This window comes from Chanos chanos, chromosome 9 (assembly GCF_902362185.1).
Source record: "Chanos chanos chromosome 9, fChaCha1.1, whole genome shotgun sequence".
In the NCBI taxonomy this organism is placed as follows: Eukaryota; Metazoa; Chordata; class Actinopteri; order Gonorynchiformes; family Chanidae; genus Chanos; species Chanos chanos.
This window is the reverse complement of record NC_044503.1, coordinates 30,501,826-30,526,494: the sequence shown is the minus strand read 5'-3', so window position 1 is coordinate 30,526,494 and position 24,669 is coordinate 30,501,826. Positions and strand designations below refer to the sequence as shown.

The 24,669-nt window shown below is 40.6% G+C and overlaps 2 protein-coding genes, 5 non-coding genes and 1 pseudogene across 8 annotated transcripts; 3 read left to right on the top strand and 5 right to left on the bottom strand.

Annotated features, from left to right (window-relative positions):
• Positions 1-552: 552 nt before the first annotated feature.
• trnap-ugg (transfer RNA proline (anticodon UGG)) lies at positions 553-624 on the bottom strand. The gene has a single exon. It is a non-coding gene; the product is annotated as a tRNA-Pro (tRNA).
• A 2,020-nt stretch (positions 625-2,644) lies between these two features.
• Positions 2,645-2,717, bottom strand: trnat-ugu (transfer RNA threonine (anticodon UGU)). Its single transcript has one exon. It is a non-coding gene; the product is annotated as a tRNA-Thr (tRNA).
• Positions 2,718-5,239: 2,522 nt separating this feature from the next.
• LOC115821618 (uncharacterized) lies at positions 5,240-6,159 on the top strand (annotated as a pseudogene).
• A 2,101-nt stretch (positions 6,160-8,260) lies between these two features.
• Positions 8,261-8,332, bottom strand: trnap-ugg (transfer RNA proline (anticodon UGG)). Its single transcript has one exon. It is a non-coding gene; the product is annotated as a tRNA-Pro (tRNA).
• A 2,547-nt stretch (positions 8,333-10,879) lies between these two features.
• On the bottom strand, positions 10,880-10,952 carry trnat-ugu (transfer RNA threonine (anticodon UGU)). The gene has a single exon. It is a non-coding gene; the product is annotated as a tRNA-Thr (tRNA).
• A 1,129-nt stretch (positions 10,953-12,081) lies between these two features.
• Positions 12,082-12,154, bottom strand: trnat-ugu (transfer RNA threonine (anticodon UGU)). Its single transcript has one exon. It is a non-coding gene; the product is annotated as a tRNA-Thr (tRNA).
• A 4,326-nt stretch (positions 12,155-16,480) lies between these two features.
• Positions 16,481-18,569, top strand: LOC115820100 (uncharacterized). The gene is made up of 2 exons (XM_030783571.1): positions 16,481-16,750; positions 17,515-18,569. Exons 1-2 carry the CDS (start codon positions 16,736-16,738, stop codon positions 18,403-18,405), a joined length of 906 nt encoding a protein of 301 aa, XP_030639431.1. The 5' UTR covers positions 16,481-16,735; the 3' UTR covers positions 18,406-18,569.
• Positions 18,570-20,902: 2,333 nt separating this feature from the next.
• Positions 20,903-24,250, top strand: glipr2l (GLI pathogenesis-related 2, like). Of its 2 annotated transcripts, XM_030783572.1 has the most exons (5): positions 20,903-21,222; positions 22,201-22,309; positions 22,461-22,564; positions 23,109-23,186; positions 24,067-24,250. In XM_030783572.1, exons 1-5 carry the CDS (start codon positions 21,210-21,212, stop codon positions 24,225-24,227), a joined length of 465 nt encoding a protein of 154 aa, XP_030639432.1. In that variant the 5' UTR covers positions 20,903-21,209; the 3' UTR covers positions 24,228-24,250. The 2 variants fall into 2 exon arrangements, with proteins under 2 accessions (XP_030639432.1, XP_030639433.1); XM_030783573.1 differs by lacking the exon at positions 23,109-23,186.
• Positions 24,251-24,669: the final 419 nt, after the last annotated feature.

The following is a 24,669-nucleotide window of genomic DNA, read 5'->3' as shown; positions in this document are numbered from 1 at the left end:
TGTCCTCATAGGTCTGTGATCAAAATTAAAATAAATAAATAAATAAAAAAAACACTTGTCAAGAACATTTATGATGAAGGGCTTTCATTTTGTCTTTCCAAAACACAGGAGAGTGAGAGAGAGAGACAAGAATTCCTTACAACACCAGATTCACATTTCACATGAAAATATCAACTCTCGAATCAAAACTAAATACATAGTATTCATCTAATACCTACACAGTGACAGATGGCAGTGAAACAATTTGCATAAACGATGAGTGACAGTCCTACCAAAACCAATAAAAGTTTTTTCAGCTTTTATCTCCTCTTCTATGACTCTGTGTGTGAGAGAGGTGATATCTCTTTACTCATCTCCTTCATCATGTGACTCTTCTGCTCCTCTTCCTCTCTCAGTGCAGCTATCCTAGCTGACTCTTCATCACGTAGAAACTGGTGAAATTTCTCAAACTCCTACGCATTTTTCATGCTGGTTCAGGGGGTTGAACCAGCGACCCTTCGGTCATAAGCCTGCCTCTCTAACCTTTAGGCCTCAGCTGCCCTTAAAAGGTGAGGGCTCGTCCGGGATTTGAACCCGGGACCTCTCGCACCCAAAGCGAGAGTCATACCCCTAGACCAACGAGCCAAGGGAGCATTATGGGACCAGACAAATCGTTTTCTGAAAGTAAGAAAGCAGGACATTGTTTTATTTTGGGTTCAGTTATATGTCTTTTGCACTATACCATATTTTTGGTCCAGACAATGAAAATGTCCTCTGCACATGTGTTACCAGTAATGCATAAAATCAGTGTATAGCATAGGCTATCCACAATAATTAGTAACCTTGGAAAGATACATACACTTTGTCAACTTGCAACCTAGGACTTTTGCTGTGTTTTGCTCACATCTGCTGTTTTCATGAAGTATTACAACTTCACGCATCGTATTAACATTGCTTTTCTCATGGAAATGAATTATATTTTAAAATCAAGATGACATGTTTGAACAGTTTAAGATCACTGGATAATTGTCACTGATTTTCCTCTGAATGGATCATTGGTTAGATTTGGTAAAATTGAAAATTGAAAAGAGAGAGATTTACAAAACTTTAACCAATTCTAGAATGTTCTAAATGAAGCCTTCCTGGGTTGTCCTGAGTAGTGGCTCTGATACACTGAAACCCTCACTGTCACTACAGTGTATATATTTTAGACAGTAGAATCTGTGAAACAATGTTTACTGTTTTCTCTGGTTTGACTCTGACATCGCCCCAGCAGTCTAGTACGAATAATTCCCAACATCCAAGCAATGATCTCCTCTTCATCATCTGACTCTTTTGCTCCTCTTCCTCACTCAGTACAGCGATATTAGCAGCTTTTTTCATCTTTCATGACACACAAATTATGCTCAGCACACTCACCTTGTTGCATTCTGCTCTCTGATAACAGTTTAGAGGGCTTTTTGCTGTTATTGTTTTAAACTCTTGTTTCCACCGTTATTGATTCAGTGCTGTACTGAGCTCCGCCTCCAATGAAAAAGCAAAAAACTTTGTTCAGAGACTGTTTAGTTGGGATGATACGTGTTTATGTAGATCATCCCTGTACATATATACATCTGACCAATTTAACATGAAAACTCAATTCAACACTGAAATGTATCTCATCTCTACAATGTTAACTTTAAATAAAATGAGAAAATTATACTTTAAAAAAATGTAGAAAACTGGTTGATTATATATTTTTTTACCCTGCAAACTGCAGCAGCTTCATCTGTTTGGACAGAATTTGTGGTTTGTGTGTTTTTCCATTTTATTTCTTTTCTTTTTTTTTTTGTATTACTATTATTATTATTTTGTTGATCTATTAGCTGTTGTGATAACTGCAATTGTTCCTTCATGTGAGTGTTTGATGTAACTGTATATTTGGTTGTAAAACTTACTTAGTGGGGTCCCTCCCTAAACCTAAGCCTAACCCTAACCGTCATAGGCCCCTAACCCTAACTCTAACTGCAGCCCTAAGCATAACCATAACCCTAACCATAACCATAACCCTAACCATAACCATAACCATAACCCTAAACTCAGCTCTGTGAAGTGGGTGTGTCATGTAGTGGGTCGCATCATGTAGTATGTCCACAGTTAGACCTACTTGGGTTTCTAAGGAATTGTCCAGCATTAATGATGACCCCAGTCTCTTTGGGATTTGCGCTATTGATACGAATGTCAATTTGTACCCTGTGACACAAAAACTCGCCACTTTGAAATCGCTATTGTGATATAAACATTTGACAGGGTGAGTTTATTAACAGTTCATAATCTGGCATCCACTTCCTCTACCGGGGAGGTATTAAGTTTGTGAAACAAACTGTACAGATACACATCAAAATAACTTTCTGTGATTAGGACAAGGGTAAAATCCTCAGGTTAACAGATAGAGGTGAAGTATTGACCTTACCATATGCTTAGTCATATTTTTTTTCAGTGTTTTCTGTGATTCTGTACTGTATAAAATCATCAATGATAACTGCGTAAGACGCAAACCTCCAGAAGCTAGCCACTGAGCGTGCAAATTTTCTGCCAGGAGTACAAATCGACATTTGTATCCGAAATCCCAAATAGACCAAGCTCAAATGCATTAAGACTGAGATATTGATGTGCAACGTACCACAGGCCCCAGCGAGGATTGAACTCGCGACCCCTGGTTTACAAGACCAGTGCTCTAACCACTGAGCTATGGAGCCTCCCTTACATATGACTTGGTACACTGTCAATACAAAAGTTCCACCTTTTGTGAAACGAGCCCTTTAGCTACACCTTAGACACCATACAAGACACCATACTAGACACCATTCATGTAGACACCATTCAAGACTTCAAGACATACTACGTTAAGCCTTCACATGACAAATGAGTGAATTAACATGGAATGTGTGAACTAAATTGTTGTCAGTGATTGGATCAGTTGTGAAGGGGAGGTTTTCTTAGCAGGTAGTCAGACAGGTTTGAATCCTCAACACCTACTCCTCTCTGTGGAGCCAACTTTATTATCAGTCTTTAGTAAAGTCTAAATCAGACCCCTCTCCTCTGTGGTCTTGACTCAGAAACAAGCTTCAACCCAAATAGTGGTTAATAAAAGACTTCCATAAATTAAAGGACTGCATTGTTTGAGGTCCAAAGTCTTTAGGAGACATATTTGATATTGAATCTATGTGACAGCTACACATATATTCACATAATCACTAACACTCTTGAACACACTCTCTCACTATTCACCACAGTTTTTACATACATTCAGAACACATGTACTTAACCATACACATACACATTATATTACAACAACTCAGTGATAAGTTCACATAAACAGTCTCAGTGCTTCTCATCCTTCAAAAAACCCTGATATAAAATTTCAGCTTTTCAAAGAATAAGAACTTTTTTAACTGGATGGGCTCCAAGTGCAGGGGGAGACGACAGGAGCAAGAACATGAGAACTGGACCTATTCAGATTCAGACACCGTAAGGAAAGTTTCGCTTTCACAAGAAGTGCAGAGTACCACCCACGCTGACGAAGGCATCCTATTGTTTGGACGACATATATAACCTTTTATTACAATTAAATTAAAAGCGAATTCACACATGTTAAAAGGGTTCATATTTAAAGTGCATTACAGTCGATTTTGAGAAATAAGGGTGTACTTAGTAACTTAGAACTAAGATGAAAACTAAAGAATTGATCGTTTGAATTTCCCCTGCGACCGATTCTTCGTGTCAGATCCCGAACGGCCATGGCAGAGCGTGAGCGCATGCAAAACTGCCAAGCCCAGCCTTGAGAATGAGCCTGGAGTTGGCTCAGTAATAACGGATGTGTTTCCGTTATTACTAATGTAGGCGGAGTAATAAAATGAAAGTTATATATTTGCCACACTAAGCTGTTTGCATGGTTGACTCGTGACTCCTCCTGACTGGCCTCTGGTCATTTATTTGCAGCGTTCAGCCGGATGAAAGGCGGATCTCACTTTGCTAAAGAAGCGGCAAACAGATATTCAGCTTACACGAGAGAATAAAGTTTCCCGTTCTGTCCATTATTCTGTTGAGGCATAGGTCTGAGGAACCATGACATCGACAAAGGTAAAACGTAAAAAAAAGCTCCCTTTTGTAGCAGACATTTCTGTTAAATACACGGTAAAGTAGTTTGTTTTAAACTCAGAGATTCATATTCAGTGAAACTGTACAAAAAAACTGTAAAAGCCTAGTAGAGGTCCGTTTTAGGTCGAGTGTAGCCTATTTTTTTTTTTTTTTTTTTATGATTTCTCGACAGCCTTGCAGTAGACTAGAGATGAAACTATTTCAGAAACTTCACCGTTTACATTCAGGAAACTAGCACCGGTACACTAAATTGTCTGGACCGTCTGATATGGCGATAAATAACAGTGGACTAACATTTGACCACATTGCTGGAATTTTAATACAAATAATTTCAAAACTTTGCAGCTTATCGCAGATGATAAATAGCCAAATAGTTATTCAGCCGGTGAGAAGAAGTTGCCTAATGCTCTGAGTTGTCTTTCTCTTGTTGCAATGAATCCCTTTACGTAAATTTTAAATTTGGATGATTATAATGATTTGAGTTTTCCTAAACTGTTAATAGATAAAAGAAGTTGTAAATTATGAAGTGAATTTTGAATATGTACAATTCACTCACTCACTGATTTTCAAAGCCACTTATCCCAGTTAGGGGTGCAGGGGTGCTGGGGCTTATCCTGGATCCTATCCCAGCGTTCACTTGGCGAAAGGGAGGGAAACACCCTGGACGGGTCGCCAGTCCATCGCAGAACAGACACACACACTCACACACACATTCATACCTAGGGGCAATTTAGTGTCTCCAATTTTCCTGCATGTCTTTGGACTGTAGGAGGGAACTGGAGCTCCTGGAGGAAACCGACGCTGACCGAGGGAGAACATGTGTACTCCACGCAGGAAGGACCCTGGCCGCCCGGCAGGGACCTTCCTGCTGTGAGGTGACAGCACTATCCACCGTGCCTCCTCCGCGTACAATTCATTCACTCACTTTGTACAGCACTTATTACTACATAAACAAAGACAAAAACTCCAGAAGAACAGTGAAGAAATTGATTTTTTTTTTTGATGCTGCACGCCTTCAAAAACAGATAAATTACCTCTGTCAATATGCATATTAGTGTATCTGAGTTATAAACAAGCATAGTTCCTTTACAGCTATTTTGCCCTGTTAATCAAAATCTTTATGTTTGACTCTTTGCAGGTGCCGGTAAAACGTAAAAATGACAGAGGATTTCAGGAGACTGTTTTTTCGAGAGAGCACGTGAGTGTGTCTGATGTTAGAGAGAACAGCTTCACAGAGAACAGGTACCTGGAGAAGAACAACATTCCAGAGTATCCCAAATGTGTGGAATTCCGTGTAGCCCATGTGAGTCATGTGACCGGAGAAAGTGGCCGGGATGGGATTTTTGATAAGAGTGGATTCCTGGCGCATACAGTGAATAACCACCGCTTCTGTGGTGGAGTCTGTCAGTCAGTGACGATGAAATCGCTTCAGCTGAAGAGAATTTCCTCCAACGTTTGTTTCCGTGGCGAAGCACCTCCCAGGTGCGAAATCAAAATCCTTTCCTGAGACAATTCACAACTTCGCCGGCCTTCCAAACCGAGTCGCGTTACGGATACTTTCGCTTCACATTTCCCTTGAAAAATCTGCTCAACCTCTACGCCAAACAGTTCTGTAGACCTAACGGCTCAGAACTGGTTTTGCGTGTTTATGAAACGGTTCTGTATCGGCGCGAGATTCTCTACAGTGTCCTGGTACACGGTTCAGACGTCAGAGCTTACGATGATTACCCGCGTTTGCCATATAGTGGCGATCATGTTTGTGCCTACAGAGATGGAGAGATAGTGTGGCGATGCCAAGCTCCTTCTCAGAGTTATGGTCTTAATCTGGTCGTAAACCACCTCGACCAGAACGTGTATGTGACTAAACATGAAGGCAGAGATGAGTACTACGCGTGGGACAACGTGGCTGTGGCGTTTCACATGGAGCCCGGGTGGACTCTGCATGTGGATCGCGACAGGCTGTGGCAGACCCTTAGCGAGTGTGATCTCGCTGAGTGCAACCTCGCTGAGTGCTATTCTCAAGGTCATGATCAGAAATGAACAACCTTCTCTTAAAAAACTGCATTTGAAAGCTCCTCCCTCTGGTGTCACTGTAGGCCCTCTTGTTTGCCTATATAGTTACAAACTTAGTCAAAATCACACGTTTGCATCAAAGTCCTATGCAGTGTAAGTGTTTATAGGCTAAGTGGTACTGGATAATGAAATTGGGAATGTATGAGTTATAATAATAATAATAATAATAATAATAATAATAATTATATGTATTTAGAGCCCAATATCACTATTTATAGTCTCAAAGGGCTTTACATTTCTACAACAAAGTCAAATTAAAATTATATCATTCATAAGTTCGAGAAAATAGATAAGTCTTTAGTTTTGTTTTAAGGTACTGAGAGAGTTTGCCTCTCTAACTTTAGTTAACCATTCCAGAGGAAGGGAGAGAGGTAGGAAAAGGCTCGGTTGCCAGCGGACTTCTTTTGAACTCTTGGAACGACTAATAATCCAGAATCTTGAGAACGCAGGGCACGAAGGGTGTTATAGGTTATAATTAAGTCGGATAGGTAGGCCAGCGTGAGCCCATGTAGAACTTTATATGTCAATAAGAGGACCTTAAAATCTGCCCTTGTATGAATTGGGGACCAATGAAGGAAGCCAGGACAGGTGTAATGTGATCAAACTTCCTTGTTCTGGTCAGGATTTTGGCAGCAGCATTCTGGACCAGCTGAAGACTTTTGGTACTAGAGGCAGGCAGACCAGAGTACAGAACATTGCAGTAATCAAGGCGAGACATGATGACTGCACGAACAATCATTTCTCCATCAGCCATGCTTAGAAAGGGCCTGATTTTAGCAATATCACGGAGGTGATAAAAGGCAATGGCTCAACACAGGAAGGCCAAATCCTCAAGTCAAGACTCAGTGGTTTACCTATACCTGAAGGACGATGGACACTCCTTTGAGGACAACAATGTACATATTTTGGATAGGGAAGACATGTGGTTTGAAAGAGGGGTGAAGGAGTCCATCTTTGTTAAAGGAGAGAAACCATCCTTCAGCAGAGGAGGAGGTCTACGACACCAATTATCTCCCTCCTTCAATATTGTTCTTTCATCCTTTCCCAGGGGATTTAACAACCATTCACACCTGGCCGCATGTGACTCCAACGGGTCTAATGACTGTCGTTACAACAACCCGGACAGCTAACAAACCGAGTGATGTGAATGGCCTTGACAACAACCCCACAGAGGTTAAATTCCTGGGACTCCCCACCAGTCAGTCAGAACTGAAGAAGCCTCTTGGATGAGAGGTGAAACATCTTCAGGCGTCTACAACCAACTCCAATTGCGCTTCACTTAACCCTTTTTGGCGAACTGTACGTTTACATCAAAACATATTACAGACCAAGGTCCTTTTAACTTCCTCTTATTTCACTGTGTTATCAAGTAATCAAACTCTCTGGATTCTGCAGTGTGCCCTGGGCTCTGGAATAACATTCAAGAGTCAGTGGTGCTATGAGTTTGGCTTCAGAACTACAGAAGCAGAGAGACAAATGGCAGCTCACTTACCTTTTCTTTGTGTCCTCATAGGTCTGTGAAAAAATGAAAATTAAATAAAAAAAGATTAAAAAAAAGCCAGGTATATATTGAGCACTTGTCAAGAACATTTATGATGAAGGACTTCATTTGTCTTTCCAAAACACAGGAGAGTGAGAGAGAGAAAAGAGAGGGACGTGCATTTCTTACAACACCAGATTCACTTTTCAGATGAAAGTATCAACTCTCAAATCAAAATTAAATGCATAGTACTCATCTGATACCTACACAGTGACAGATGGCAGTTAAACAATTTGCATAAATGATGCGTGACAGTCCTACCAAAACAAATAAAGGTTTTTCAGCTTTTATCTCCTCTTCTATAACTCGGTGTCTGAAAAAGATGATATCTCTTTACTCATCTCCTCAATCTGCTCCTCTTCCTCTCTCAGTGCAGCTATCCTAGCTGACTCTTCATCACGTAGAAACTGGTGAAATTTCTCAAACTCCTACACATTTTTCCTGCTGGTCCAGGGGGTCAAACCAGTGACCCTTCGGTCATAAGCCTGCTTCTCCAACCTTTAGGCCTCAGCTGCCCTTAAAAGGTGAGGGCTCGTCCGGGATTTGAACCCGAGACCTCTCGCACCCAAAGCGAGAATCATACCCCTAGACCAACGAGCCACAGGAAAAGCTTTAATACTGTTTTGGACACTCCCAAAACATTATTTGGCTCCCCAAAACTGCTTCGGACAGACTTGACACATGACAGGAGAACACGATCCTTGTAGATGTCCATGCACACAGGACCAGACAAATCCTTTTCTGAAAGTAAGAAAGCAGGACATTGTTTAAGTTTGTGTTCAGTTATATGTCTTTTGCACTATATCATATTTTTGGTCCAGAAGATGAAAATGTCCCCTGCACATGTGTTACCAGTAATGCATAAAATCAGTGTATAGCATAGGCTATCCACAATAATTAGTAACCTTGGAAAGATACATACACTTTGTCAACTTTCAACCTAGGGCTTTTGCTGTGTTTTGCTTCCATCTGCTGTTTTTATGAAGTATTACAACTTTATGCATCATTTTAACAATGCTTTTCTCATGGCATTATTTTTTACAGTCAAGATGACATGACCATACAGGATCACTTGATAATTGTCACTGATTTTGCCCTAAATGGATCTTTTGTCAGATTTGGTAAAACTGAAAATTGAAAGGAGAGAAATTTACAAAACGTCAACCAATTCTGTGTTAGAATGTTCTAAATGAAGCCTTCCTGGGTTGTCCTGAGTAGTAGCCCTGATACACTGAAACCCTCATGTTCACTACAGTGTATGTATTTAGACAGTAGAATCTGTGAAACAATGTTTACTGGTTTCTCTGGTTTGACTCTGACATCGCCACAGCGGTCTAGTTTGAATAATTCCCAACATCCAAGCAATGTTCTCCTCTTCATCATCTGACTCTTTTGCTCCTCTTCCTCACTCAGTACAGCGATATTAGCAGCTTTTTTCATCTTTCATGACACATGAATTATGCTCAGCACACTCACCTTGTTGCATTCTGCTCTCTGATAACAGTTTAGAGGGCTTTTTGTTGTTGCTGTTGTTGTTGTTGTTGCTGTTTTAAACTCATTATTGATTCAGTGCTGTACTGAGCTCCGCCTCCAATGAAAAAGCAAAAAAACTTTGTCCAGCGACTATTTAGTTAGGGAAATGTGTGTGTTTATGTAGATCATTCCTGAACATATACCCAACTGACCCATTTAACATGAAAAGTCATTCAACATTGAAAATGTATTTCATCTCTACATTGTTAAATTTAAATAAAACAAGAAAATCATACTTTAAAAAAATGTAGAAAACTGGTTGATTACATATTTTTGTACACTGCAACCAGGAGCAGCTTCATCTATTTGGACAGAATTTGTGGTTTGTGTGTCTTTCTGTTGTATTTCTTTTATTATTACAATTATTATTATTATTGTGTTGATATTTTAGCCGCTGTGATAATTGCAATTGTTCCTTCCTGTAGGTGTTTGATATAACTGTATATTTGATTGTAAAAATTACTTACTTAGACCCTAGCGAGGACTCAACTTGTGACCTAACAAATTTATGACCGCAAATACTCCTCAACTATTGAGTGGCAACAACACCTAAAATCACACCCACTGACATTTGGCATTTGACAAAATTTAGAAAGTCTGTTTTGTGTTTTGGTAGAACACATTACTATCTTTAAAGGTTACTGGTTTCTAGAGAAGGGTCTATTTGCAGTCTGGCAGACTATATGACATACCCGCTTTAATACATGACACACCCATTTCAGTACATGACACAAGGCCTGAGATAACTTCCTGAATTAGTGTGAGACGTGGGCGTCTCTCCCTAAACCTAACCGTCGGTGGGGTCCCTCCCTAACCGTAACCATCAGTGGGGTCCCTCCCTAAACCTAAGCCTAACCCTAACCATAACCATAACCATAACCATAACCATAACCCTAAGCTCAGCTCTGTGAAGTGGGTGTGTCATGTAGTGGGTCGCATCATGTAGTACGTCCACAGTTAGACCTACTTGGGTTTCTAAGGAATTGTCCAGCATTAATGATGACCCCAGTCTCTTTGGGATTTGCACTATTGATACGAATGTCAATTTGTACCCTGTGACACAAAAACTCGCCACTTTGAAATCACTATTGTGATATAAACATTTGGCAGGGTGAGTTTATTAACAGTTCATAATCCAGCATCTACTTCCTCTACCAGGGAGGTATTAAGTTGGTGAAACAAACTGTACAGAGACACATCAAAATAACTTTCTGTGATTAGGACAAGGGTAAAATCCTCAGGTTAACAGATAGAGATGAAGTATTGACCTTACCATATGCTTAGATGCAGATGCTTAGTCATATTTTTTTCTAAATACACAAGTAATTCATTGAATGTTTTCTGTGATTCTGTACTGTATAAAATGATCATAAATGCTAATTGTGGAAAATGCTAATGTAACATGCTAAGATGCTTACGTGCCAGCTATATAAGACACTAACCTCCAGAAGCTAGCCAGTGAGAAATTGGGGGAGGTGGGTAGATTGTGCCAGGAGTACAAATTGACATTAGTTGTGCCAGGAGTACAAATTGACATTTGTACCAATAGTGCAAATCCCAGAAGGACTGGGCACAAATGCAGGAGGATACGGACTTTGATGTGAAATGCATCACAGGCACCAGCGAGGATCGAACTCGCGACCCCTGGTTTACAAGACCAGTGCTCTAACCACTGAGCTATGGAGCCACCCTTGTTTGTGAGGTGGCACAGTGTCAATACAAAGTTGCGAAATGAGACCTTTAGCCACTCCTTAAACACCATGTAAGACATCACACAAGCAGACACCATCCACACAAGCAGACACCATCCAAGAATTCAAGACATGCAATGTTAAACTGTCACATGACAAATGAGTGAATTAACATGGAATGTGTGAACTAAATTGTTGTCAGTGATTGGATCAGGTGTGAAGGGGAGGTTTTCTTAGCAGGTAGTCAGACAGGTTTGAATCCTCAACACCTACTCCTCTCTGTGGAGCCAACTTTATTATCAGTCTTTAGTAAAGTCTAAATCAGACCCCTCTCCTCTGTGGTCTTGACTCAGAAACAAGCTTCAACCCTAATAGTGGTTAATAAAAGACTTCCATAAATTACAGGATCGCACTGTTTGAGGTCCAATGTCGTTAGGAGACATAACAGACAATTAATCTTTGTGACAGCTACACATATATTCACATAACCACATAAAGTTTTTAACAACAGCCTTAATTTGAACTTGGGACGTCACGTCATAAAGAATCAGTAGCGCTGTTTCGATACAAAGGTGCCACCTGTTGAGAAAGGGGCTGTTTAGCCACTCCTTAAACTAAAAAAAAAAACTTGTTTGTGTTGTGATGATGTTGGTTGTAAGTTTAAATATGTAATATACCTTTGTCAACTTTTATTCTAATGTCTCTGTAATACCTATTGGTCTGGTGTATATCTCTCATGGCTAACTCTCCTCTGTGAACACATAAGACCTGACTGAGATAATAGTCAAAATCTCTATAAAAAATCTATTTTAGCTCTGTATTCTTTCTGTTTTTACATAAAAACATATGTAGCAATGACACAAATAAATAAATAAATAAATAAACATGCACAAAAACAAACACCCCACTTATTTGTCTTATATGTGCTTCAGTGCCTCAATGACACAGAGCGTTGCTCACCCTATGAGAATGGACTGCTTCTTTTAATAGATGGAAAGTGTGGCTTTTGTGTTCTTCTAAAGTCTAACACACCACACAAACAGGCTGTTTATCCTCCGGACAAGAGAATTTGAGTTTGACTTTGAACATATCACTCAAAAGTTGAGTGAGGGGAGAGGGAGACACAGGCCCCAGCGAGGATCGAACTCGCGACCCCTGGTTTACAAGACCAGTGCTCTAACCACTGAGCTATGGAGCCACCCTGTTTGTTATCTGGCGTCGTGTCAATTCAAATGTGCCACCAGTTGTGAAATGGAATCTGTAGACTGAATTGTTGCACTTTGCTGAACCAGTTCTCAGCTCAGTGGTTAGAGCACTAGTCTTATAAGCTAGTAGGTGTGAGTTCAATCCTCATGGGCCCTGTCTCCCTTCTCAACTCTAGGCACAGCTTTGTGGTTAGAGCATTGGTCTTGTAAAAGAGGGTTACAAGTTTGATCCTTGCTGGGGCCTTTGTTACTTTTCTGTACTGTCTTGGTTCTGTTGCTGCATTGCAAATCTGAGCTGTTGCATTGTTGCACTATTTATGACTGCTGGACACTGTTCATACTGTTTATTACTCTTTTTTTTTTGCTATTTTATCTTATTTGTTGTTCTATTTTTACCTTATTTATTGTTTTTTATGGACTCGAATATGGAGGTTGTAAACTTCATCTTCTTGTACTTGTGCAGTGACAACTGTGCTGGTGCAATGACAATAAAGATATTCTATTAGCAGGTAATCAGATAGGTTTGAATCTTCAACACCTACTCCTGTTTATGGAGCCAAACAGCCAACTTTGTTATCAGTGTTTAGTAACGTGTCAATCAGACCCTTTTCCTCTATGGCCTTCACTCAGAAACACTGAGTTGGACTTCAGCCCAAATAGTGGTTCATAAAAGACTTCCATAAACTTCAGGACTGCACTGTTTGAGGTCCAAAATCTTTAGGAGACATAACAGATGATGAATCTGTGTGACAGAAACATATATATCCACATAATCACTAACACTCATGAACACACACTCTCTCACTATTCACCACAATTTTTACATATATTCCATTTACATATACTCCATTTAGAACACATTTACCCAATCACATGCGCACACATTATATTCCGACAGCTCTGTGTTATGTTCAACAGTCATTCCAGTGCTTTGTCTTTGCTGTACTCTCTCTCTCTCTCTCTCTCTCTCTCTCTCATTTGATCTGTGACCTCGAAATACCACAGGACAGCATTTATGTACCACCTTCAAGGACCTTCAAGATGATTCCCAGATAATGCCATACAGTTACAAATACTGATGCACAACACAGGTGTTAATGTTTGTGTGGATACACTCCAAGCCCTTCTCATCCTTCAAAAAACACTGATAAAGAATTTCAGCTTTTCAAAGAATAAGAACTTTGTAACTGGATGGGCTCCAAGTGCAGGGGGAGGTGACAGGAGCAAGTAAAGTGGGTAGTGTCAAAGGAGGAGAAGAACTGGATCTATTCAGAGTCAGACACCGTAGGAAAAGTTTCGCTTTCACAAGAAACGGAGAGTGCCACCCACACTGACGAAGGCAACCCATTGTTTGGACGATATAACGGTTTTTATTAAAACAGTTATATCAAAAGCGAATTCGCAGATGTTAAAGCAGTTCATATTTAAAGTACATTACAGTCGATTTTGAGATATAAGGGTGTCCGTAGTAACTTAGAACTAAGGTGAAAACTAAGGAATTGTATCGTGAGACGGCGGTATTTTTAAAACTGATGCTGGCTTGGATTTCCCCTGCGATCGATTCTTTGTGTCAAATCCTGAACGGCCACGGCAGAGCGTGAGCGCATGTAAAACTACCAAGCCAAGCCTTGAGAATGAGCCTGGAGCTGGGGCTCGTGATGCAGGGTGAATGCGCGGGTATCTGGACTAAAGCTGATCCATCGCTCTCTCTCTCTCTCTCTCTCTCTCTCTCTCTCTCTCTCTCTCCCAACTTTTGCTCGATTTGGAATTCTCTCGCTCTCTTTTGCACTCTCATTATCTCTCTCCGACCCTTTTCACTGCAAGCATAGCTTTACTTTCTCTTCCTTCCTCCTAGAGAGGTAATTAATGTGTGCACATGTATTCATCAGTGCTTGTCACACAGATGGTTACGTGGACTGCTGCATCTTAATGTAGTAATGTAGTAAATATGCACAGAGCCACAGATGAATAATACTGTTATGTCTGAGTATGATCTTTTAGACTCACGTGGATTTACATTTAAGAAGAAGTAGTAACCCTTTCTAGTGTATGATTGGTACATTATGTAGAACTTGTTATGTAGAATTCCCCTATTTCAATCTGAATTGTTTTTATGAATTTGTAATCTTCATAGAGACATAACAATTTGCTGCTCTCAGACCAACTGAGGTCAACATTACACCATTCAGTTTTTAAAGTGTTATGTATGGTTATATTAACTGAATGCCTATACTACCTGACCTAAAACAATTCTCTCTCTATGAGCAATTAATGTTCTGTGACCTGGATGTGTCATATGGAACACATGCATATTTCACATAAAAAAAGCCTTCAAGGTTGTTCATAGTTACTGTAATGATGTAATGTGTTGATATGCTGCATACACACACACACACACACACACACACACACACACACACACACACACATTTGTCAGCTGAACATCTGCAAAGTTTAAGCTTGCTCTCAGTCCTTGTCATTCCTGCAATCCACTGATAAAAAGTTTCACTGTCTACTTTTTCAAATAATAAGAACTTTGTAACTCCATGGCCTCCAGGTTGAGGGGAGAGAGAACAGGAGCAAGGACATCGCCATGGTAATGATTACCTCCACCCCGGCCAAAGACTGAATACTCAAATATTTGCATTTCAACAGTCTCCATTTACTACTGTGGGTTTATAATGATTATAATGATTCCTTTATAATGATTTTTGTTATGTGTGTCAGTAATGCCCAAGCTGTGTATAGTAAAGTCTTATCCTTTGTCTGGGTAGAGCAGTTATCACTTTGAATGTTGAAAAACTCACAGTGCTTGATTAAATTGCACATCTCATCTTTTCCCCTCTGTTTTCTAAGTCTTAATATTCATGTTAATTTTCAAAGCTGCAATTCCAGGTTTGTACTGTCAAAAGTCACTTTACTAAGTGTGCTGGAATGTTGAGTCCAGTGGAACATATAGTGTTTTCTACAGATTTCCTCCACAGAGTAGATCTCTCTCTAACTCATAAAATGGTCATATCCTTTCTGTGTGTCGTTCATATTTTAGATTCTGCTTTAATTCAGTTTCTGCCAAATGAGCTAAGTCTATTACAGAGACTGATGGTCAAGCAATAAGTCATGCAGCCATTTCAACAAACTGAATGAAAAGAATGTTGTACTTCTATATCAAAAATAACACAGGTATGCTTTCTGTTTGTTTTTATTGTACATAAGCGTAAAAAAATCTCTCATGATACAAGACAGTGAATGCATATCAAACAGCTTCTCATGACTTGAAAGAGAGGGAAGCAGAGTTTGTCTGTGAGTCTTCACAGGTGACGGGGAGAAGGCAGACAAAGTGAATTAAATCTCGAGGTCAACTCCCTGGACAACAAAAGCTCGAGGAAAAAAAAAAAAAAAAAGTAACGACTTGGACCAGAGCCAAAACTGCTGAAGAAGACAGTCATGATGAATGTTTGACGTGAATAGAGACAAAAGAAAAGACCTTTATATATATATATATATATAAAAGCGCATTCTGGATGATGAAGAAATAAATCAATGAGAACATTACAGTGAGGAAGTGCTGTTTTTAGCGTCGTTGTGGTAGGCTACAAGTTCTGTCTTGTAGAACAGAATGAGTCTGAAATCTGCCGTTGGGTATTTTTCGGTGTATTACCCAAAAACCCTTAGAGCGTCTCACCAAGTAAAGGGGAAATTAATGAAAAAAGGGGTGAATATATAAGATAAGAAATACTTTTTAATCTTATGCTGAAGCTTATTGCACAGAATTTAACACGCAACATCAGACATAGAGAAGAAACAGTGGTAAGTAGATTTTTCTTATTTAATTGTCTGTTAACAACATAGAACAATGAAATATTAATCGATAGCGTACAAGTTGCTCCTCAGGGTGAAAGTAAAGGAAATGTCAATCAGTGTTCCGTATGATTTTGAATGTCTTCGTATATACGCAATAAACTGACTATATGAGCGCTGATGAGCAAGTGACGTCTGCTTATTATCGATTTTTAGCAGCAAGACAGTGAGGTATATTTGGGTGTGATGGTCCATCCTCATGGGTCCGTTAGGGAAAGTTGGAATCTTCCGATTATTACCGTTAGAAAGGGCTTCAAATTTTGAACACACCCGGGTAAACCGTGGAGACGTCATTGGTGTCCAAAGGCCGGAACAAAAAGGAGGGACCATTCACAAATTACCAAGAGCGCATCCGTCTAAGATAAATGCAACAGAGAGGTTGCTCTCTTGATCTGTTTAAGGTTACAGTGACATTATTAACGTCAGCATTATTGTTATAGTTGTCATTATTTTAAAAAGAATCGATGTGCCTCCGTTATTACTAATGGAGAAGGAGTAAGAAAACGAAAGTTAGGCTAAATACCATCGTCAGCTGTTTGCCTGGAAACTTAACCTACTCCTCCTGACTCGCTTCTGATAATTTATTTACAGTGTTCAACCGGGTGAAAGGCGGGTCTCAGTTTGGTAAAGAAGCGGCAAACAGAGATTCAGCTTACACGAGAGAAGAAAGTTTCCGGTTCTGTGCAACGTTCTGTTGACGATAGTTCTGAGGAACAATGACATCGGCAAAGGTAATACGTTAGAAAAAATCTCTTTTATGGCAGACATTTCTGTTAAACACACGGTTATGTAGTTTGTGTTAAACTCAAACATACACATTCGATGACAGTGTACAAAACATTAGCTGTAAAAGCCCAGTAGAGGTCTGTTTAGGCCTAATAGCCTATTGTTTATGATTTCGCGATGACTTTGCTGACGGCCAAACTTCACCGTCTACATTCGGGAAGCCAGCACTGATAACACGAAATTGTCTGGACTGTTTGACATGGCGATAAATAACAGTAACATTTAACCACATTCCTGGTATTTTAAACCGAATAATTTCAAAACTTTGCAGCATATTGAAAACGATAAATAGCCGAATAATTATTCAGCCGGTGACAGGAAATAGCCTAATGCTCTGAGTTGTCTTTCGCATTCCTTCACCTACATTTTAAATTTGGATGGTTATACTGATTTGAGTTTTCCTAAATTGTGAATAGACGAAGTAAATTGTGAATTACGAAGTGAATTTTGAATACGCACAATTTATTCATTCGGGTTTTTTTTTACAGCGGTTATTACTGCTTAAACAAAGACATAACCTCCAGAAGCGTTTATGCATGTTATTTTTTCTTTTTCTCTCTTTTTTGACGCTGTGTTCAAAATAGACACATTGCCTCTGTCAATACGCATTTATGTATCTGAGTTCAAAACAAGCTGCCTTACAGCTCAATTACTTGCACTGTATTTTGCCCTGTTAATCAAAATCTTTATAATGTTTGTCTCTTTGCAGATGCCGCTAAAACGTACAAATGAGAGACGAATTCGGGAGACTGTTTTTCAGAGAGAACACGTGAGTGTGTCTGATCTTAGAGAGAACAGCTTCGTAGAGAATAGGTACCTGGAGAAGAACAACATTCCAGAGTATCCCAAATGCGTGGAATTCCATGTAGCCCATGTGAGTCATGTCACCGGGAAAAGTGGCCGGGACGGGATTTTTGATAAGAGTGGATTCAAGGCACGATTAGATACAGCGAATAACCACAGGTATCCGCTTCTGTGGTGGGGTCTGTCAGTCAGTGACAATGAAATTGCTTCGGCTGAAGAGAATTTCCTCCAACGTTTGTTTCCGCAGCGAAGCGCCTATCAGGTGCGAAATCAAAAGCCGTTCCTGAAACAGTTCACAACCTCGCCGGCCTTCCAAACCGAGTCGCGTTACGGATACTTTCGCTTCACATTTCCCTTGAAAAATCTGCTCAACCTCTACGCCGAACAGTTCTGTAGACCTAACGGCTCAGAACTGGTTCTGCGTGTTTATGAAACGGTTCTGTATCGGCGCGAGATTCTCTACAGTGTCCTGGTACACGGTTCAGACGTCAGAGCTTACGATGATTACCCGCGTTTGCCATATAGTGGCGATCATGTTTGTGCCTACAGAGATGGAGAGATAGTGTGGCGATGCCAAGCTCCTTCTCAGAGTTATGGTCTTAATCTGGTCGTAAACCACCTCGACCAGAACGTGTATGTGACTAAACATGAAGGCAGAGATGAGTACTACGCGTGGGACAACGTGGCTGTGGCGTTTCACATGGAGCCCGGGTGGACTCTGCATGTGGATCGCGACAGGCTGTGGCAGACCCTTAGCGAGTGTGAGCTCGCTGAGTGCAACCTCCTTAGAAATTAACTTCTGACTCAGCCTTTAAGAATTAGGAGTAATTTCCCACTGGATCGGCACCTATTGCACACATGTCTGGCCAAGAAGGGGTCTCCTTTCTCTGTGGTCCTTCTCAAGATTTCTCCCATTTGTTCCCTGTTACTCCCGTTACATCTGTGTTTTTGGGGCGTTTTTTTCTTGCTAGCCATGAGGAGTAAGTCGGGGGTGCTGTCCTGTTTTGTTTGTTGTGGCATGTAAAGCCCTTTGTGACTGTAAACAGCGGTATGGGGCTCTAAATAAACTTGAAACTTGAAACTGGAGGAGGTAAGATTTACTTTGGTGTCAGAATGAAACAATGACCAGGCAGAAAGCACATACTGTCTCCACTGTTACAGAACACCGCTCTCTCTCTCTCTCTCTCTCTCTCTCTCCATCTTCCCCTCTTAAAAACCACCTCTTTGCTATCCTCCGTTGATCAAGGTCATGGATTCTTTCCTTGAGGGTCAGACATGAACATCCCTCTCTTAAAGAAAAAACTGCATTTGAACATTTATCCTTTTGGTGTCACTGTAGGCCCTTGTTTCCCCACATGCCTCCCCTGCACAACATGAGTCAAAATCATATATTTGCATCAAAGTCTTATGCTGTGTAATTGTTCACCGGCTAAGTGGTAATGGATATTGAAATTGGGAATGTCTTGAGTTTTACTCACATTTTGTTCAATTATGATCATTTGAACGTCAAGAAGTTCAAGAAGTGTGAATGAGTCTTACTGTTTGATTGGTATTATTTAAGATCAGTAAGTAGCATGTTCTGCTTCTTTTTGCTTTCACGTTTTTCATTTCGTTAATTTTATTGTACTTTTGTTCTCTATATTTTACTGCGTGTACATGTGTTGGAATGTACGTCATTTTCATGTTATTCCTCTTTCCTTTTTTTTTAAATTAAATTTATGAGCTTAAAATTTCTGTTACAAAAATATTTTTATAACGGTCAACTTTTTGTCCCGCATTGCAAATGCACTGTTTGTTTTAATGTTCGATATTTTTGGAACGGTCCCTCTTCTGGAATGTCCAGTTCAATTTGGTGGACAAATAAATTGGTCGCCATAGCAACTCCAGTCCCCGTCTGACTCTTTTTAAGTATGCTGTGGTGAATGTGTGGGTGGAATTCTCTGTTCTTAAGTTTAACTTAACTCAAGATGACCTAAGAATGACACAGAACTAAGCTGAATACTTTTACAATTGACTCACTATTTAATTAGCAAGTATCTCTGCCCCCCCCCCCCCCCCCTTTCTCTCGCTCTGCTTTGCTGCACAATTTGGCTAATGTGCCCTCTTGTAACCAGTATGTATAGGATCATTGAATTACACAGTTTAGTACCCAGAAAAGCGATTAAAAAGTAATATTGTGGCACAATGGCTCAGAGAGTCATCAGCGCTTACATGTGGTACACTTACTTGCGTGAGGGGTTTAACTGAGGAAATAAGACACTGAATGCAGCACAAAACGAGACTGCTAGCAACAAACCAGCACGCAAATGGCACAGGTCATTAGGAATAACTTGTAATATATGTTAGGAGTAATTTGTAATATCTACTCTCTCTCTCTCTCTCTCTCTCTCTCATACACACAAACAAGCACACACACGCACACTCAGAACTGCATTGGTATCTCTTTTCTTTCTCTCTGCCTCTTGCAGTTGATTTGTATTGTGTGGTATTCTGTGGCACAGATTAAACAAGACTAGGTAACCCCCTTATAAAGTCAGAGTCATTTCTCTCTAGGATTCCCTCTCTTCATGTCAGTGCTCTGGGGCTCTTAGCGTGAAGAGAAAAATAACATGAAGTATATTTAACTGTTCTTTAAAAGCTGTCTGGGGCCTTCCCCTTCTGTATTTTGTCCTCTCTCTGTTGTCTCTTTTATTATCCTTTCAGTTAATGGGAAACTTTGTGTATGGGTGTGTGTGTGTGTGTGTGTGTGCACTAAGAGGAATGCTCTCAGATCATGTTTCAGTTTGCAAAGCAGAGACTCACTGCTATTTGTCTGTGATCTTCTGTATCTCTGTGCCTCTGTTCCTCCCTCTCTCTCTCTCTCTCTCTCTCTCTCTCTCACTCTCTCACTCAGTTCCTCTCTGTCTCCCTCTCTCTCAATTCCTCTCTCTCTCGCTCTCTCTTTGTCTCACACATATTGCTGTCCTCTCTCTCTCTCTCTCTCTCTCTCTCTCTCTCTCACTGTGTTCGTTTTGGAAGTTCTCTTACACACAGACACAGTTTTATGTGAGTGTGTGTACGTGTGCTTGGAGCCTAAACCGTAACTCACTCCTCCCTTGTTCTAGCTCAGTGTTTCCAGCTGAAAGCAGCAATGCCAGTCCCATATAAGGCCACTGGGCTCACACCGATGATGTCATCAGTGCAACACGGGGCAGAGGTTTCCCTCATTCTTTCACACACGGAGAGACAGAGACAGAGAGAGACAGAGAGAGAGACAGAGAAAGAGAGTAGGAGAGAGAGAAAGAAAGAACGAAGGAAAGAGAGGGAGTGTTCGTCTGAGATAGCGAGAAAAAAGTATGATAGCGCAGCTTGCATAGGGTGTTCACTGCATGTCGTTATGCCTGTGCGTGCACCGATAAAACAGAGTAAAACTGTGATAGAGAAACGAGGCTTCTTGTGAAAGGTAGAAATATATCGCAGAACGGAGAGAGAGAGAGACGGAAACAGAAAGAGAAAGAACAAGCAAATAGAGGGGAAGAGTGATTGATACACAGGAACAGCTGCCAGAAACCGTTGGGAACTAGCCTGCACTCGTCCATAAGAGAACAGTCTCTATCTATCATGGGCAAATCAGGTACGGTCGTTAATTCACTTTCACGCGGCTGTGATGCAACAAGGCTCTGTGAACGTTCTAAGGTTATTTTAAAGCTGAGACGATGTTTTTTTTTTGTTTTTTTTTTGGGAGTGTGTCCTTATGTAAGTCTTGTGTGGGAGTGTTTTGTGGTGACAGGCTGAGCTTCTGCCAGGTTTTGTCAGTTAGCTTGTTCAGTTAGTCTTTTTGTCTGGGCGTGAGTGAGTGTGTGTGTGTGTGTGAGAGAGAGAGAGAGGAGAGAGAGAGAGAGAGAGAGAGAGAGAGAGAGAGAGAGAGAGAGATTGAATCCCCTCGTTGTGTGAAGGCATAACATCACTACATGTGATTGGTGAATAGACTACAGCAGTAGTCAAATTGTGACACTACTGAGCCCCTATTTTACTTCTGTATTTAAGTGCTGAATTGCTGAATTTCTCAGTTTCTGTAGTCAAGTCCTGAGTTAGTTATCGGTGCTGAACCGTCCCACCATAACATTAATGTTTCAATTGGAACAGCAGATAGACGAATATTAATATGGTAAAGTTTATGCATACTGTTAATGTCTAAAAGCACAGAAATGTCATTTGTACCTTTACAGGCAAATAATAAGGTTGAATTCAGTGAAAAACATCTTTCCTTTGCTTCTATTGCAAAATGACCACATGAATCCTATCAAAAGGTGGAACAAGCATAGGCTTTTGTAAATGTCAGTGTACCTGTGATAATATTGTCACATGTCAGGTGTAAGTGCTGAACCTCCTATCTCTACATGTCAGTGTCAGAGGGATAGTAAACTGAAGCTTTAGCATGATTTGTGTATGTTGATGCCGTCTGCATTTGGTCCATGTGCTTGTCTTCTCACACATGTTCATACAATCTCTCTCTGGGTCCTGTCTCTCTCTCTCTCTCTCTCTCTCTCTCTCTCTCTCGGTCTTTCTCTGTGCCCTGTCTCTTTGTCTCTCTGTCTTTTGCTCTCTTTAGCCTCTAAGCTCTTTAGGGAGGAGGTGTTGAAGACTCATAATGAGTACAGAAAGAAACACCAGGCCCCGCCTTTGAAACTCAGCAGCAAACTCTGTGGAGAGGCAACACGGTCAGTTCTGTTCTATTCTATTCTATTCTAAAGTGGCTCAAACATTCACTTTCATTCAGGTCAGTTTATCTGTGTCTCTGACACAAAGGGTACTGAGCAGTCCAGACAACATGAGGAGCACATTTCGCTAATGTGTGTGTGTCTGCTATAGTTATGCAGAAAGTCTTGCTAGCACCAGAATCCTGAAGCACAGTGTTGAGTCCAGCAGAGGGAGCTGTGGAGAAAATCTAGCCTGGGCGTCTTATGACCAATCAGGTGGCGTATAACATCTTCCTCTTCTCTCCTCTTCTCTCCTCTCCTCTTCTCTTCTCTTCTCTTCTCTTCTCTTCTCTTCTCTTCTCTTCTCTTCTCTTCTCTTCTCCTCTCTCCTGAACAGCTGGTACTCATATTCCTGTGGCAGTCTTTATGTAATATCTGGGACTATGTGACTAAGTGGGGTGGAATGTGTGTCCACTGCTGCTCATTTGTGAATCGTTCTATACATACATCTTAAAGTTCACATAAAGTTCACATGGAGTTCAGCTTTGTAGCTTTGTCTCTACTTCTACAGCAGACTTGTGCAAAGAAAGTTAAAGAAAAAAAAAAGAAAAAAAAATCTTTAGCTGCTAATTATCAGCTGGTTCACAACACAGATTTTGAACATATTTTAAAGAAAATCTGTTACTCGTGGTTCTTTTTCTTGGAGTTTCACAGCTTTTGAGTCAGTTTTTTCCAGTGAAAGAAAACTTGAAAGCATGGCTATTGTGACATATATGTTATTTTTCTCTGACGTACCTCCTGTATGCGTCTCTGTTCACAGCAAAGGATGTGTCAGATCGTTGGTACAATGAGGTGAACCAATACAATTTTAACCATCCTGGATTTTCATCCGGCACAGGTAACGGCCAACCCGAAAAGCTTTTTCAGCACTGATGCGTTTCTGAATTCTGAAACTTGTACAAGGTCTGAAACCTGTGCGGAGAGTATTCGTCACCTCTCCGTGCTGGAAAATGTTTGAGTCACTGATAATATTCTGAGAGTGCAGGAATCGTTCTGAAATCGTTTAGATATTCAAGTGATACCCGAGCCTGCGAGTGTAGCAGTTATGACTCATTTCCTCAGAATGAGTGCTCTGTTCTAGAAAATTCTCAAACCTCTTGACCTCTTATTCAGGCAACTAATGCATTGTTTAAAAAGTGCTGTCACATTTTGTTGAAAGAACTGAGGGAATTCCAAGAGTACTATTATACTGAGATCTTAGTGCTTATCTCCTGAAAATACCAAATCTAACATACAGTAGCACTCTGCTATTGCTGAAAGGTCATCATTGTTTGCCTAAATTTGAAGAACATGTGACACCAAATATAAATTATGGTATTTATACTACACATTTGTTGTGGTGCAAAACCAAGAATTGCTGTTGTATTTCATAATGATTTGCACAAGATCTCAACTTTGTATGACCTGCATGAAACCGTAATGTGCTAATAGATATTCTGCAAAGGTCTCTACGAGAAAGAGGAAGGAAGGAAGGATGACTTACTCATACTTCTCTTCCTTATTCGCCCATCCTCAAGGTTTATAAATGTTTAGCCTGACTGCTGGGGTCGATACCCAAACTTCTGCAGCATGGTTTATATTATGGATACACACACACACACAAACATCTAATAGATCACAGTCATCCAATAATGTCCCGTTTCACAGCTTTCACATGCTCATATGCTCTCGCGCTCTCTCTCTCTCTCTCTCTCTCTCTCTCTCTCTCTCTGTCTCAGGTCACTTCACGGCAATGGTGTGGAAGAGCTCTAAAAAACTTGGTGTGGGGAAAGCCGTAGCCTCCGACGGCTCCACCTTCGTGGTGGCTCGATACTTTCCAGCTGGAAACATCACGAATGAGGGACACTTCCAGGCCAACGTCCTCCCACCTAAGAGCTGATCCTAGAACAGTCAGACACAGTGATGTCAAGTCTGGGGGAAAGGGGAAGTTTGGGGTTGGGGGTGGGGTTCAGAGTCAGATCTGAGATCAGTTGAAATGGAGGAAAAAAAAAGAAGATTAGGAAGACCAAATGATATCCTACCACACACACACTGACAAAACTGAGATGTCTGTAGGTGGCCTTAACCTGTAACACATACTTGAAGAATTGAGCCTGTGTATGTGTGTTTGTATGTGACTGATTTGTGCCCTTCTGAGTCTGACAAACTGAATTTGAAATCAGTGTAATATTATGCACTTTTATCGTGTCTCTGTCCCCATTGTGACTGTGTGAGTGTATGTACTTTTTGTCATCTTAAAACCTCAATAACTATTGGAGGATATGACAAAAGAGACACACTTAGAACCGGTGTTGCCCTCCATCCAGAATCCTGCAATCCAG